Raw genomic sequence first — 13920 nt, forward strand, 5'->3', positions numbered from 1 at the left:
AGTTGAATAAGTTCCTGAGTTGGCTTATGGCTATGGGCAATCCCCGGGTGCACATGCCATGTTTGTGTCCCTCATGATGACTTGGGAGAAACTGAGACACTAGGAGACGAGAACAGAGAACAGCATCCTGCCTCCCCGGTATCTATCCCCCATCCCATCTCTGCCTCTTTGACTCCCATCCTCAACCTCCTTTTTATAGCTCCAGTGGTAGGAAGGAGTGGAAGGCTTTAAAAAGCTTGTCAGCGGGGTCCCTTCTTAGTCCATTGTTCTTTGACATGGGACAGATATAAGGGAAGAAGGTCCTAGGCTTGAGCTTTTCCCAAGACAATAGTCATCTTGGAGTGCCTGGAACTCTAGCCAAGGGTCCTCCTCACTCACTGCCCCACTCCCTGGCTCCTACTGCGCCCCCACCATTGTTGGTGTCTCTCTACTCCTTCCCCCAGATGTGGATGAGTGCAGCATCAACCGGGGAGGTTGCCGCTTCGGCTGCATCAACACTCCTGGCAGCTACCAGTGTACCTGCCCAGCTGGCCAGGGCCGGCTGCACTGGAATGGCAAAGATTGCACAGGTGGGCAGCACCCTCTGCTGGCCAGAGCTGGCACTGCACTTTTGCGGGTGGGTGGGAATTGGTGTCCTGCGCAGAGAAAGCTGTGAGGTAGTAGGGGAGGAGAATGTAGCTATTTGAGATAGAGACATGAAGCTTCTGGTAAAGAATCCCTTCATCAGTCTCTTTACAATTAACCGTTCTGCGTGTAGCTAATTCTCTTCCTCCAAATTAGCAAAAGGTGAAGGAGGGCAGAAGAGGAAGACCCTCTCTTCCTCAGGTCTCTCTCCCCTTCCTAGAGCCGGTAAAATGTCAAAGCAGTCCTGGTGCCTCAAAAGCCATGCTCAGCTGCAACCGGTCTGGCAAGAAGGACACCTGTGCCCTGACCTGCCCCTCCCGGGCCCGGTTTTTGCCAGGTATATAGAGGCAGTTGCTGCAGGACTGGCAGGGAGGAAAGGTTGGCTGTGCAGGGAGCCCTTCCACTTCCCTTGCATTACTCCAACCAGCGGGTGTTGGGGGGCCAGGCCAGAGCTGTGACAGCCCCCTTTTCTCAGAGTCTGAGAATGGCTTCACGGTGAGCTGTGGCACTCCCAGCCCCAGGGCCACTCCAGCCCGAGCTGGCCACATCGGGAACAGCACAAACTCCAACCACTGCCATGGTGAGCACCAGCCCGGAGGCCTTGTTCCCACCTTATCCTTTTGCTTAGTCACCCCTATTTCTCTCCATTAATCGTCCTGGCCTTACTTGTTCCTGGATCCCCTTCTTTGCCCTGTCATTCTTCAAACCTTCTGCCTTGCTCCCTCTGCCCCTAACATCCGATTCCCCTGGCTTTCATAACCTTTCTCCAGCCAAGCCCCTGGCTTGTTGCCCAGCTCCTTGATACCCTCCACAGGGGTTCCCACCCCCACAGGGCTCCCAGGCCATGCTGAGCTTTTGCCATCCCTCTAGAGGCTGCAGTGCTATCAGTTAAACAGCGGGCCTCCTTCAAGATCAAGGACGCCAAATGCCGTTTGCATCTGCGAAACAAAGGCAAAATGGAGGAGGCCAGCAGAATCCTGGGGCAAGGTCTGGACTGGGGACCCCACTCCAATGGGTTGTCTGGCCACCACACCCTTCCCACCCCTCAGTTCCTCTGTTTAGCGAGATCTCCAAAAAACTACTGGGATCCTGAACATCCTAGACAGAGCAGGGGAAGAGATCCCTGTAGGCACAGGACCCAAGGAAGTCCTGGGATACCCCCCCACGCCCCACCACCAAATAACTGGTATCCTACATTAAAAGCGAACTGAGCTAGTTGTGGAGATCTGGTGAGGTCTGTCTGGGTCGGGGTGGAAAAGTGAGAGCTGGGAGTGAGAACTTTCTCTCCCCAGGGGCTGCCCCTGGGGGTTGACAAGGCCTCTCCCCCAGGGGGTGCCCCCTGCTCTGACTGCCAGGTCACCTTCATCCACCTCAAGTGTGACTCCTCTCGGAAGGGCAAGGGCCGGCGGGCCCGGACCCCTCCAGGCAAGGAAGTCACTCGGCTCACCCTGGAACTGGAGGCAGAAGTCAGAGCCGAAGAAACCACAGGTGGGACTGGGGGCACTGCTGGGAGGAGGGTGGAGAGCCGGGGGTCAGAGGTGGGGAAGCCACAGGTCTCAGCAGCAAAGGAGGGGGCAGCGCCTCTACTAAGGGCAGACCCGGCCCACCGCCAAGCCCAGGGGCCAGTCTTTCTTACCATGCCCCTCCTAGCTTTGCCCCCTGCCCTCCAGCTCACGGCCACTTTCTCTGCCTTCCCCGACTCCTACCATCATCTACCACCAGCTGCCTGTGGACTGCACTGCCTCCGACAGCGAATGGAACGACGGCTGAAAGGGTCCCTGAAGATGCTTAGAAAGTCCATCAACCAGGACCGCTTCCTGCTGCGTCTGGCAGGCCTCGATTATGAACTGGCCCACAAGCCAGGCCCAGGGGCTGGGGACCGAGCCGAGCTGGTGGAAGTCTGTAGGCCTGGACAGCACCGTGCCGGGGCCAAGTGTGGTAAGGGAGCTTGCTGGGGAATGAGGGAGTGGGAAGGGCCCGACTTGAGCCTGACCCAGAGCAGGACACTTTACAGCCTTGGTTGTACTTCAAACCGTGAGGCAGCCAAGACCCTGTGGCCTATCACCCTCCTATCCCTCGTCCTGGGCTGAAATCTAGAGGATGTTATGTCTAGAGGGACCATCAACCCCCCTGTGTGTGGCTTTGGCCCCTGATCTTCCCAAGCAGGATTCTCTCTATTCCCAGGAGATTCTCCTTGAATCTGGGGGAGTGGGAAGGGGAATCCCAGGCCTGGGTGGCGGGAAATAGGGGGGGTGGGTGGCTAGCACGGCCGACTCTCCCTCAGTCAGCTGCCCGCAGGGAACGTATTACCACGGCCAGACGGAGCAGTGTGTGCCATGCCCGGCGGGCACCTTCCAGGAGAGAGAAGGGCAGCTCTCCTGCGACCTTTGCCCTGGGAGTGATGCCCACGGGCCTCTTGGAGCCACCAACGTCACCACATGTGCAGGTGCCAGTGGGGTCGGGTGGGCACTGGGACGCCCACGGGCATGGGATTTCCCAAGGGCAGGCCCAGGCTCCAGATCACTCTCTTAGCCTACATCCTGTTTTGTGTGCCTCTGTCCCCTGTGACTGGGTGATCCCGTGGGGATGACCAGGACCATCCCCATCAGAGCTGGGACCTTGATTCATTGCAGGTCAGTGCTCGCCTGGCCAATACTCTGTAGATGGGTTCAAGCCCTGCCACCCATGTCCACGCGGCACCTACCAACCTGAAGCAGGACGGACCTTGTGCTTCCCATGTGGTGGGGGCCTTACCACCAAGCATGAGGGGGCTGTCTCCTTCCAGGACTGTGACACCAAAGGTGAATGGGCTACTCGCTGGGGGACTCCCTAGCTTGTACTACTTCCAAGAAAACTCTCCAAGTCCTCAGAGCAAACCTAACTATGCTGCCCTACCATCTTCCCCAGACTGAGCAAGGCCCACCTGCCTGACCAACCATACTGTCCTGCTCAGAGGGCACATCCTGACCCACCACCAGCCTCAGGTCTAGGAATTAGGAAATAAATAACAGTCCCACTTACCCCATCAGCTCTGGAGAACTGGTAACACATTCCCTTAGTATTACAGATGAGTTTCTATAGGTCTGGCACTAGGCTCAAGTGCCTGAAAGAAAAGGATTGGCATGGTAGCCAATTACTCTGTTCAAGTTTGTTCATCCCTTGGGCTTACAGTCTGGCATGACTAAGAAAGGCTGGGACTCTGGAAGGAACTTTGGTGTCTTCAGTCCCCTGCTTCTCCATGATGAACATGTCCTGCTCATCCCATGCCCCAGAACTTCCACTTTCCCACCATCTCAATTAACTCCTGCCTTTCCCCCTTGCCTGTAGTCCAGTGCTCCCCTGGTCACTACTACAACATCAGCATCCATCGCTGCATCCGCTGTGCCATGGGCTCCTATCAGCCCGACTTCCGTCAGAACTTCTGTACCCGCTGTCCAGGAAACACAAGCACCGACTTTGATGGCTCCACCAGTGTGGCCCAGTGCAAGAGTACGTGGCAGGCCAGACTGTGGAAAACGGGGTAGAGAGGCCTGGGAATGGTGGGCATGGGAAGATGTTGGGGTGGGATAAGGAAACCAACAGGGAGCAAGGCTAGGAAGTGGACTGGCAGTAATGTCCCACTTTCCATCTCTCTCAATTCACTCAATCTCAAGACCAGTAGCTGGGATGGGTCCTGTGGCACCCTCTCCCTGGACACAGGTAATGGGGAAACCAAAGAGGTGAAGTGAGACAAGAAGGTACTAAAAGGGCAGAAAGGAAGATGGACCCAGAACTTGGAGACAGATGATGAACCAGGAAGGTGGCTTGCCTACATGTGTCTGGTTTCCACTTTGAAATGCTTCAACATCCCTAACCCATTTCCCTACTGACTTTACTTCTCTTTCTTGCTCTCTTTCTTGCACCATTCTGTACAGATCGCCAGTGTGGTGGGGAGCTGGGTGAGTTCACTGGCTATATCGAGTCCCCCAACTACCCAGGCAACTACCCAGCTGGTGTGGAGTGTGTCTGGAACATCAACCCCCCACCCAAGCGCAAGATCCTTATTGTGGTACCCGAGATCTTCCTGCCATCTGAGGATGAGTGTGGGGACGTCCTCGTCATGAGAAAGAACTGTGGGTGGCTACAGAGCTGGGCCAGGGGAGGGCAGTTCAAATAAGATTGGGAAGGAGAAAGAGAAAGAGAGGGAGAGAGATTAGTACAGGAAGAAGTGGGGAAGTGAGAAGGGAGGCCGTGGGAGGAGAGCTAACAAAGGAAAACAGCAATGAATGTTTTACGTTTGATGGAGAGCAGAGTTAAAGCCAGCACTGGGACTAGAAATCTAATAGGGTTAAACATGTGTCACTTTCCTGTTCTAGCATTTTTGCTCTTCCATTCATTTAAATGTCAAATTTCTTAAACTCTGTGGGTGCCTGGATGTCAAAGAGGAGTTGTGGAACAAGTGGAGGGCAGGGGGAGAAGACATGTATATGCTGGAGGGTGGGGGAGGTGTGTGCACTGGGAGGGGGTGGGTTCTGTCAGCATGACTTCTTCCCCCACAGCCCTCCTCCAGGAGGGCTTGGGCAGCCTGCCCTGCTGCTCTCCTGACCTGCTTCTTGCCTTCCCAGCCTCCCCATCCTCCATTACCACCTACGAGACCTGCCAGACCTACGAGCGGCCCATTGCCTTCACGGCCCGCTCCAGGAAGCTCTGGATCAACTTTAAGACGAGTGAGGCCAACAGTGCTCGTGGCTTCCAGATCCCCTATGTTACCTATGATGGTGAGCAGGGGCAGGAATGCCAGGGAGGTGGGTGAGAAAGGGGAGGCTCATGAGTCTTCGGGGGGGAGCAGGGAGCGCAGGAAGAGTTTCCAGCCCTAAACCGCTCCACTTGGTTGATTTTGCAGAGGACTATGAGCAGCTAGTAGAAGACATCGTTCGAGATGGCCGGCTCTATGCGTCTGAAAACCACCAGGAGATTTTAAAGGCAAGTGAACATGCACAACAGTAAGAACAGCCAGCATTTAATGAGCGTGTAACAGTATGCAGGCAGTAGGCTGAAAGCTTACATGAATAGTCTCATTTGGTATGCATGGTAGCTCTATGAACTAGGTACTTTCATCATTCCCACTTTGCACCTAAGACAACTGAGGCACAGAGGGTTGCAGAACTTGCCGGGTGTGTCTGAGTCCATCTGACTGCAGAGTCACTCACGCTACCTTACACTGTGGGGGGAGGCAGATGAGGAGATGAAATGCCTCCTACTGCTTGCACAGTAGGAGAAATATGGAGCACACATAATATGGGGCAAGGGAGGTACAGGAAGATCCTTCTGTATAAGTCCCTCCCCTCCCTGCCTCCCTCTTCAGTTCCCACAGAAAAAGAGCAGATCGAGTGCAGCATGACCTGTTTTAAAGAAAAATAAATGTTACCAGCATTGAAGAATAAACTAGACTCCTGGGTTTGTGGATCCCAGTTTGAGAAAACTTTACTTAGCAAACTACAGTCCTAGCCACAGTATTATCCTTCACAAATTATCCATGCAAGAAAAAGTTTTATCTTTATGGTTACTAAAATCATTTTTATAAGGCCATCAGAATGAGAGACACAATGACAAAAATCCAGAACTTGCAGACTACAAAGGAAATAATTTCAGCACTGCTTTTTGAACATGTTTTAGAGCATCTGAACCCTTAATTCAGATGTGCTGTGGAACTCTGATGCATATAGTAGTGGAGCTGTTTTGATTAAAGTGGAGATGAGAGGCCGGAAGCCCTGCCTCTTCTTTTAAAAACCTGCTGATGCCAAAGGGAGAATACTAGCCTAGAAGCCAGAAGATCTGAGTCTCAGTGCACAGTGCCTGGCACCTCATAGGCTCTCCACACACCACATTGCTGTTTCAGACAGAATGGTCAGAAAAGGCCTCTGAGAAGAGACCTGGATCAGGTAAAGAGCTACGTGTTAGAAGATCAGGAAAGGAGCATTTCAAGCCAAGGAGCATGGGAGCAGTGTGGCATGTCTGAGAACCCGCAGGAGGCCAGGGGAGCTCAGCAGAATAAGAAAGTCCAGGGGGGCTGGAGAACAGAGAGCAGAATATGGATCACGTTCAGTCCATGGGCCATGCAAGGGATTGGATTTTACTGGGTGAAAAAAAAGGAACCAGAGAAGTGTTTTGAATAGAAAAAGGACATGATCTAATTAAAAACCAAAAAAAGTCACTTGGGCTGCTTTAGGGGAGAACAGTCTATTAGAGGCACAAGGGTAGGTAGAAGCAGGGAGACCAGTTAGGAGGCTACTGCAAGTAGTCCAAGTGAGAGATGACGGTGGCCTGGACAGGGTGGTAGCTGTGGAGGCTGTGAGAAGTGGTCAGACCCCAGATATGTTTTGAAGGTAGAATCAACAGGATTGGTTGTGGTTGTGGGCAAGAGAGAGGAGTCAAGGATGACTCCAAGGCCTGGGGCCTGAGCATCAGAAGAATGGATGGAGCTGCAAATGACTGAGCTGTAAGATTCTCAAGGACGAACAGGTGGTGGGGTTGGAAATCCAGAGTTCACCTCTGGGTATGCCTATTCACCATCAAGAGGGGCTGCTTCTAAGTTGAGGCTTGGTGTTCCTCTTTCCCACTCCCAATGCTGAGGCTGACATGGCTACCTGCTATCCTCTGCAGGACAAGAAGCTTATCAAGGCCTTCTTCGAGGTGCTGGCCCACCCCCAGAACTACTTCAAGTATACAGAGAAGCACAAGGAGATGTTGCCAAAATCCTTCATTAAGCTCCTCCGCTCCAAAGTTTCCAGCTTCCTGAGGCCCTACAAATAGTGCTCCTGGGGCCCAAGACCCAGGTTTTAAAGCCCCCAGACTCCTTAGCCCTCAGAGCCGGCAGCCCCCATCCCGAGATGAGGAACTCTCTCCTCTCTTTCTTTTGGAGGAAAAAAAATATCATTATAGACCAAGCACTCTCCCTTTCTGTCTCTCTAGCTTCCTTTCCTGCCTTTCTCTGCCTCTTTCTTTCTCCCTCTCTCTCTCTTTACTATGGTCCCTTTTCCTTACATACTCCCTGGAAAAGCCATTAAGTGCTGGCTCTATTCCCCCTGAGGGGTGAAAGAACAGCATCTCCTTCCCCTTCCCCTTCCCAGCCACACTGCCCATTTTACCAGCTCACTTCCCTGGCCCCATCAGTTTGGAAGGGTGCTAGAGGCCCATGAAGGAAGTGGGTCTAGTGGGGGATGGGGAGGGGGAAGAAGGGCTTCTGCCATTATAGGGTCGTGCCTTGCTAGTCATGAGCCAAAATGTCCCCTGGCTGTGCCCCCCAGGGTGATTCAAACAACCCAGGGTTCTGCCAAAGAATCCTTGACCTTCAGGCTTAATGCCAGCACTGGTCCTCTGGGGCGCGTGGTTTGAGCCCTGGACTGCCCACACAGCTGGCTTTCTTGTCTACACAGCTCCTCTTTCTTCCCCCACATGCCTGCTTGGGGTCCAATCCACGAGGGCTCACAAAAGGCCCATACCACTGGGCTAGTGGATACTAGCTGAATGAGGAAAAACAGCAGGCATTACCATGTTGAATGTGCCGCTGTCACTCCCCAAGAGGAAAGACTTAGCTCTGCAGGACAGAAACCAGGTTTTAAAGCATCACCAAAAAAAAAAAAAAGAAGAAAAAAAGAAAGAGAAAGAAGAAAGAAAAGAAAAGAAAAGAGAAAAGAAAGAAGAAAGAGAAAGAAAAGAGAGAAAGAAAGAAAGAAAGAAAGAAAGAAAGAAAGAAAGAAAGAAAGAAAGAAAGAAAGAAAAAGAAAGAAAGAAAGAGAAAATGTATCATCTGAAGGACTAGACTACAAAATTGGAAGCCAGCCTCAAATACTAACCCCTTTTCTTTCTTGTCTTCCTGGCCCAGCCATCTCCTCACCCCTACCTGAGTGCTCCCTGGGGGAGCCCTACTCTCCTTGCTAAGTGTTGTCCTTAGAGAAACATGGCTGCTGACCAGAAGCCAGCCTGGGCCTTGCCCCAAAGTTGTCTTTCCCTTGTAGCCCCAGATGGCTTGCGGGCTCCACCAAAGAGGATCCTGCTCAGCAGCCAGCCAAGAGCCACCTACCTCTGGCCCCAAGCTGTGGGCAACAAGAGGAATGTGTGCACACTTGGCGAGCCTTCTGCCCACCCTGTCCACATCTAATAAGTGCAATCATTTTGAGTCTTCCTATGTTGTCTAGAGGGAGGAGTTTTGTTTTCTGGTTTTGTTTTTTGTTTTTGTTTCTTTTTCCTCTATTAGAACAACCCTATTTATAGCTGCCCAAGAGAGAAGAGTGTATGTTTGAAGTGGAAGAAAAAAGGTTTTGAATCTCATGAACCTTGAGTGCTGGAGCATCTGATCTGTCTCTGCTCTCCCACCAGTGGCCATCCAGACTGCTGGAGCGCTCAGCTGGGGGAACCCAGAACTGTAGCTCAGAGGCACCTGATGTGTAGAAGTAATTCTGGGGACGTGATGGAGCAAGAAGAGGGACCTGTGTTTGCTAAACCAATCCTGCCATCCCTGTGTCCCCCCATGGACTCAGCATGGACCTCATGGTTGTAGAGGCCAATGAACTGGTCAGTGATTCTCCACCCTCAAGGAGGGAAAGCCTCCATCTTTTCCCTGCCTTCATCCTGTTTTCCCCCAGGTGTGCACATGGAAGAGGATCAGGACCAACCCCCAGGGGATGGGCTGACTCAGGGCCCTGAGGCCAGAGACAAGCCTATGGGTACCAAGAATAGGACAAGTTATCTAGGCATGAAGTTGTTTGCCTGACCTTGGCGGTCTGCCATTCCCTCTGGGAGCAGACTCAAGACTAGTTCCTCCACTACTGTTTTTCAAAAGGAAGAATCCAAGTCCATGCCCAAGCTCACATCCTACACCTCATTCCACTGCTGCCTATAAACTTATTTTCCACTTGCTCCTTTTAGTTTACCCAAAACTGTAGAAAGCTATAGTTCTATTCAATCAAAAGCTGCCGATTAACTTCTAGGGTTCATTTCTAAGTGACTGTCCTAGGCTTTTGCTCCCCCAGGAGACTCGACACTAAACAAAGGGGTTTGCACCATCCCCTCACTCCCTAATCAGTAGGCCTTAGGCAGTAGGTAGCCAAGGTCAAAGCTAGTTCCCCTGAGCTCCATTAGCCAACACCATGACCCTTGGAAGCAGAGTATCTGGTTTCTTTTGTCTCTCTGAGTCTCTGAGGGCTCTGCTATAAAGACAAAAAAATGGCTGCTTGCATGCAAGAAAATGGCCATTTAATAGAAGTATCAACACTTCCCAGGAAATGCCATGAAAACTGCTTTAAGCAACTCTGACCATCCTAATTCTCCACCAGAAGCTAGGGTAACTTTCTGATTCTCTCCCTGCCATTCCATCTCTCTTAGCTAGAGAGTACTTCTCAATTTTATGCCTCAGGGTCTGGCTTCTTGCTCTCCTCCTTTCTTGTCACCCCATACATATACACATAAACATACTTCCTCCAATAATTTATTTCATGGTTTCTGGAAACTGCAAATGATTTCCACAGTATGGAAAGTATGTATAGACCACTAGGCTTCTTAACTAATGTCAAAACAGATCTTGGTGAGCAGGTAAAGATTTGCTAATGTCCATCACGCTTAGTTTAGGTCGTCCTGCAAGTTGGGGTTAGCAATCCAGGCAAAGCTGCTGCTCAACCTATGGAGGAGGCCAGTCCTAGGGCATCAAACCAGGGGGTGAGTGGACTGAATGAGTCAACACTCAGGGACTCTCTAGGCCTTTACAGGTCAGACAGAAAAAAGGGTTTTACCAGTATAGGGAAGGAAGATGGTGTGAATGGGAACCCTTCATGAACCAGTCCCAAGGCCTCTGCCCGAAGGTGTGTTTACAGGGCCATAAGACCGTGAGGCCTCATTTATCTTAGTATAAAACCTGCCCTGATCTGAATCTGGGGATGGGAAGCCATTTCTGCAAAGACTCTGAGCGCCAAGTGGTACACATCAGAAAGGCACTTAAATATTCAGCAACATGGCAATTCCTTTTTACTTTTCTGACTCCCTCTTTCTATATTACTAGGCCAGGTCCATTCCCTAAATCTGAAGGAATGGGAAGGAAACTCTCAGTCAGGAGAAAACTGACCAGAGCCCAGACTTGAGCTGTCCTGCCCCAGACCTATAAACTCCCAGAGGCAGACATTGAGTTGTGACTGCTCTGAGTAACTCCAGCCAGGATTGGTTTAGTTTGAGGTAATGGAGGCTCAGACTTGTTGCTGCAAGTTCAGTTATACAGCCCTGGTCTCTGGCTCTAAAGAAGTTTTTTGTATCTGAGAAGTGTACTCCCTATGTATGTTTGAGGGGACTTTGTAGTGGATTGGTAGGTCATATCTCAAAATGTCAGAAAACAGAGTATTCAAACTTTTGTATTTGTTGCTTAACCTCAATGTAACAGGCTCAAACTAGGGGAAAGGAGACAAAGCATAACAGATCATAAGCAGAAAATAATGTTAACCTGCTTGGCTTCTTTCTAAAGCACAGTAAGAGAAAAAAGTGGAAGCAAACAACACAAGGACATCTTTAAATCTGACCTGTCTCAAAGATAGCACACCCTGTCCTTGGGCCGTTATTTGGACTAGGAACCCTTTAAGAAAATATATGATTAGGGAGAATAGAACCCCTAGTTCTGTTATTAGCTTATCTACACAACACATTTTAGCAGTTTGGACAAACTGAAAACTTTATTCTATGTGAGTTAAACTGAAGTTTCAGAGAATAATCATTTCTACATGGGAGACTTTTTTTTAATGCAGAAAAAAAAAATCTCAAAATGTTGTATTTATATCTGCCTTCCACTGCTGCCAATATAGTAAGCATCTCCTACACAATCAACAATAAGCAGTAAATGATGCAGTTCATAGAGTATTTTGCACTTGGGGAAAAAATGTATCTGAACTTGTAAAAAGGAATGTTTGGATTTTGTATTGTCTTTTTTTATTATTATTATTAAAATACTAAATGAAACTCCTTGGCCTGACATCTTTTCCTTTGTCTCAATAGTTTATCCTGGAGCTGAAATAGCTTTGAGGAAACAAAGTATCTTCTGGCTTCCATACAGGACTTATATTTTTCATTTATCCATCTTATTCCTAATGATTTTGGAATTTGAAAAGGCCTGTCTCTTTGTCTTTTTTTTTTTTTTAAAGATTCTATTTATTTATTCACTAGAGACACACAGAGAGAGGCAGAGACACAGGCAGAGGGAGAAGCAGGCTCCACGCAGGGACTCCAGGATCACACCCTGGGCCGAAGGCAGGCACTAAACCACTGAGCCACCCAGGTGTCCCATCTTTGACTATTTTTAAAGGCAGTATCAAGAATTATCCCTTAAGGAGGGTCTAGGGAGTAGGGGAAATTTAGGGTATTTAGTACAGTTCCCCAAATCTAGTCAGGCCACAGGTTCCCTAATTAAGATGTCCCACTCTACCAAATGCCAGCACTGAGAGTCACCCAAATTTGTTCCTTTTATGCAGTATACTCTTGGTCACCCAACAGAATTTTGAAATATCATTCAGCCACTGAGACCATTACTACTACAGGGCAGGAATGCAATTTCCAATATCTTACAAATGAATAGTCCCAATTTCTAGGCTCAGAGATGATAGATAAAACTTAATTGTTATAATTCTATAATTCCCTGACATGATATTTTATTGGATTTAATATCTATATGATGTAGCAATTTAAGAGAAACAAGGCAAAATCTACCTAATCAAAAAATACGTTGGGTTGGTCTACTAGAACCCTGAATTTCCCTGTTTAGCATCTATAAAGGATAGGCAGGCACATTCACCTCACAATTACTGAACTGTAACGTGCCCCGCATCGTGCATCAGGCTATCTGTCATAGCTTGATAACAATAGCCATGCTCAAGATCCATACTCCTCAAGGGAAGAATCTGATTACAACTGACCTTTCCATATATATTTTCCAACAGGAGAGAAAATCCAGTCTACCTGGTCACTATGAGTATAAATTAATTCACTGCATTTGATTTTATACATTAACTTCCTGTAAGTTTGATTTAGTGTGACAAAACATGAACACTTGACCACAAAATCACATTTCTAGAACTGCAAACAAGGACCGATACAGGACTATTATGACTATATCAACTTGGGGCCATCCTCTGACTTATCCTTTCACTCTCTTTTTTATTCCAAACACCAAGTCTTCTACCTTCTTCCTAGGACATTTGTGAGGATGTCCCAGGTTTACGTATAATCAAGGCCAGTAGAGTATAGTTCTATCTATATCAAAGTCTTTTAAAACAGGGCACATGAAAACTTTCTAGGGAATTCTTAACAAGGGTATGTGAAGACCTCCCAAGAGGTACTGGGCAAGGAATCAATCTGAGGGGCATTTTAAGGAAATAAGTTTCCAGATACTCAGCTTCTATTAGAAATCTTTCCCCAAATGAATCTGTTTGAGAACCAGCCAGGATACTTAAACACACTCTCCATTCTACCTCCTCTTTCAGCATAGTCCTTATCCTACTTTACAAAAGAAAGGCATATCCCTCACCTACACTGAATCTTCGTGCCTAGGATATAAAAACCTGGGGAATAGGAGGGAGGGGTTGTTTTTTTCCACTCATAGAAAAATATTCCTATTACAATTGGTCCATCTTAGAAGATGTTTACTGTTCTCTACCTCCTACTAGAGAACTAAATTGTTTATTAGCTGTTCAATCCATTATCTCCTAGCAAATATCCTTTCTTTAAAAAAAAAGTAAGAACTTTTTAACATTTTTTTTACTTTTTTACAGTAAGAAAAAGTTTGTCATGAAATCTAAAAAATTATTTGGAGTTATTTCTGATTTTTAAACATGAGTCTTATTTGTCCCCCAAAGCCAAACATCAGAATTCAACACAAGCACATACCCATATATGCCAAGGGATAACATGCCTTCTAATCTACTACTCACTTATTAGCTAGTGGATTTAACTACATATTATATGGCATTGTTCCAAACTATATAATGAGAAACAGTACTATCTTGTTTTTACAGGTTTTTGTAATGTTAATATTAACTCTATAATTTTTTTAGATTTTATTTATTCATGAGAGACACACAGAGAGAGGCAGAGACACAGGCAGAAGGAGAAACAGGCTCCATGCAGGGAGCCCGATATGGGACTTGATCCCAGGACCCCAGGATCACGCCCTGGGCTAAAGGCAGACACTCAACCGCTGAGCCACCCAGGCATCCCAACTCTATATAACTTTAATCATGACCAATTTTTAGTAATCTATTTTATTAGCTATAGCTAATAATTTCTTTC

At 48.4% G+C, this 13920-nt stretch overlaps 1 protein-coding gene across 3 annotated transcripts in view; it reads left to right on the forward strand.

Annotated features, from left to right (window-relative positions):
• Nucleotides 1-11598, forward strand: part of SCUBE3 (signal peptide, CUB domain and EGF like domain containing 3) — a 36922-nt gene extending 25324 nt beyond the window's left edge. For 2 of the 3 annotated variants that reach the window (XM_038553817.1, XM_038553818.1), the window contains 13 exons: nucleotides 444-569; nucleotides 845-961; nucleotides 1100-1204; nucleotides 1495-1611; nucleotides 1954-2112; nucleotides 2347-2562; nucleotides 2909-3070; nucleotides 3258-3425; nucleotides 3952-4113; nucleotides 4539-4736; nucleotides 5229-5381; nucleotides 5507-5586; nucleotides 7267-11598. In XM_038553817.1, the coding sequence (XP_038409745.1) occupies nucleotides 444-569; nucleotides 845-961; nucleotides 1100-1204; nucleotides 1495-1611; nucleotides 1954-2112; nucleotides 2347-2562; nucleotides 2909-3070; nucleotides 3258-3425; nucleotides 3952-4113; nucleotides 4539-4736; nucleotides 5229-5381; nucleotides 5507-5586; nucleotides 7267-7416 (1913 nt within the window). In that variant the 3' untranslated portion in view covers nucleotides 7417-11598. The remainder of the gene's footprint in view (nucleotides 1-443; nucleotides 570-844; nucleotides 962-1099; nucleotides 1205-1494; nucleotides 1612-1953; nucleotides 2113-2346; nucleotides 2563-2908; nucleotides 3071-3257; nucleotides 3426-3951; nucleotides 4114-4538; nucleotides 4737-5228; nucleotides 5382-5506; nucleotides 5587-7266) is intronic. The other variant, XM_038553819.1, reaches the window with a different exon arrangement.
• Nucleotides 11599-13920: the final 2322 nt, after the last annotated feature.

Source organism: Canis lupus, chromosome 12 (assembly GCF_011100685.1).
Source record: "Canis lupus familiaris isolate Mischka breed German Shepherd chromosome 12, alternate assembly UU_Cfam_GSD_1.0, whole genome shotgun sequence".
In the NCBI taxonomy this organism is placed as follows: Eukaryota; Metazoa; Chordata; class Mammalia; order Carnivora; family Canidae; genus Canis; species Canis lupus.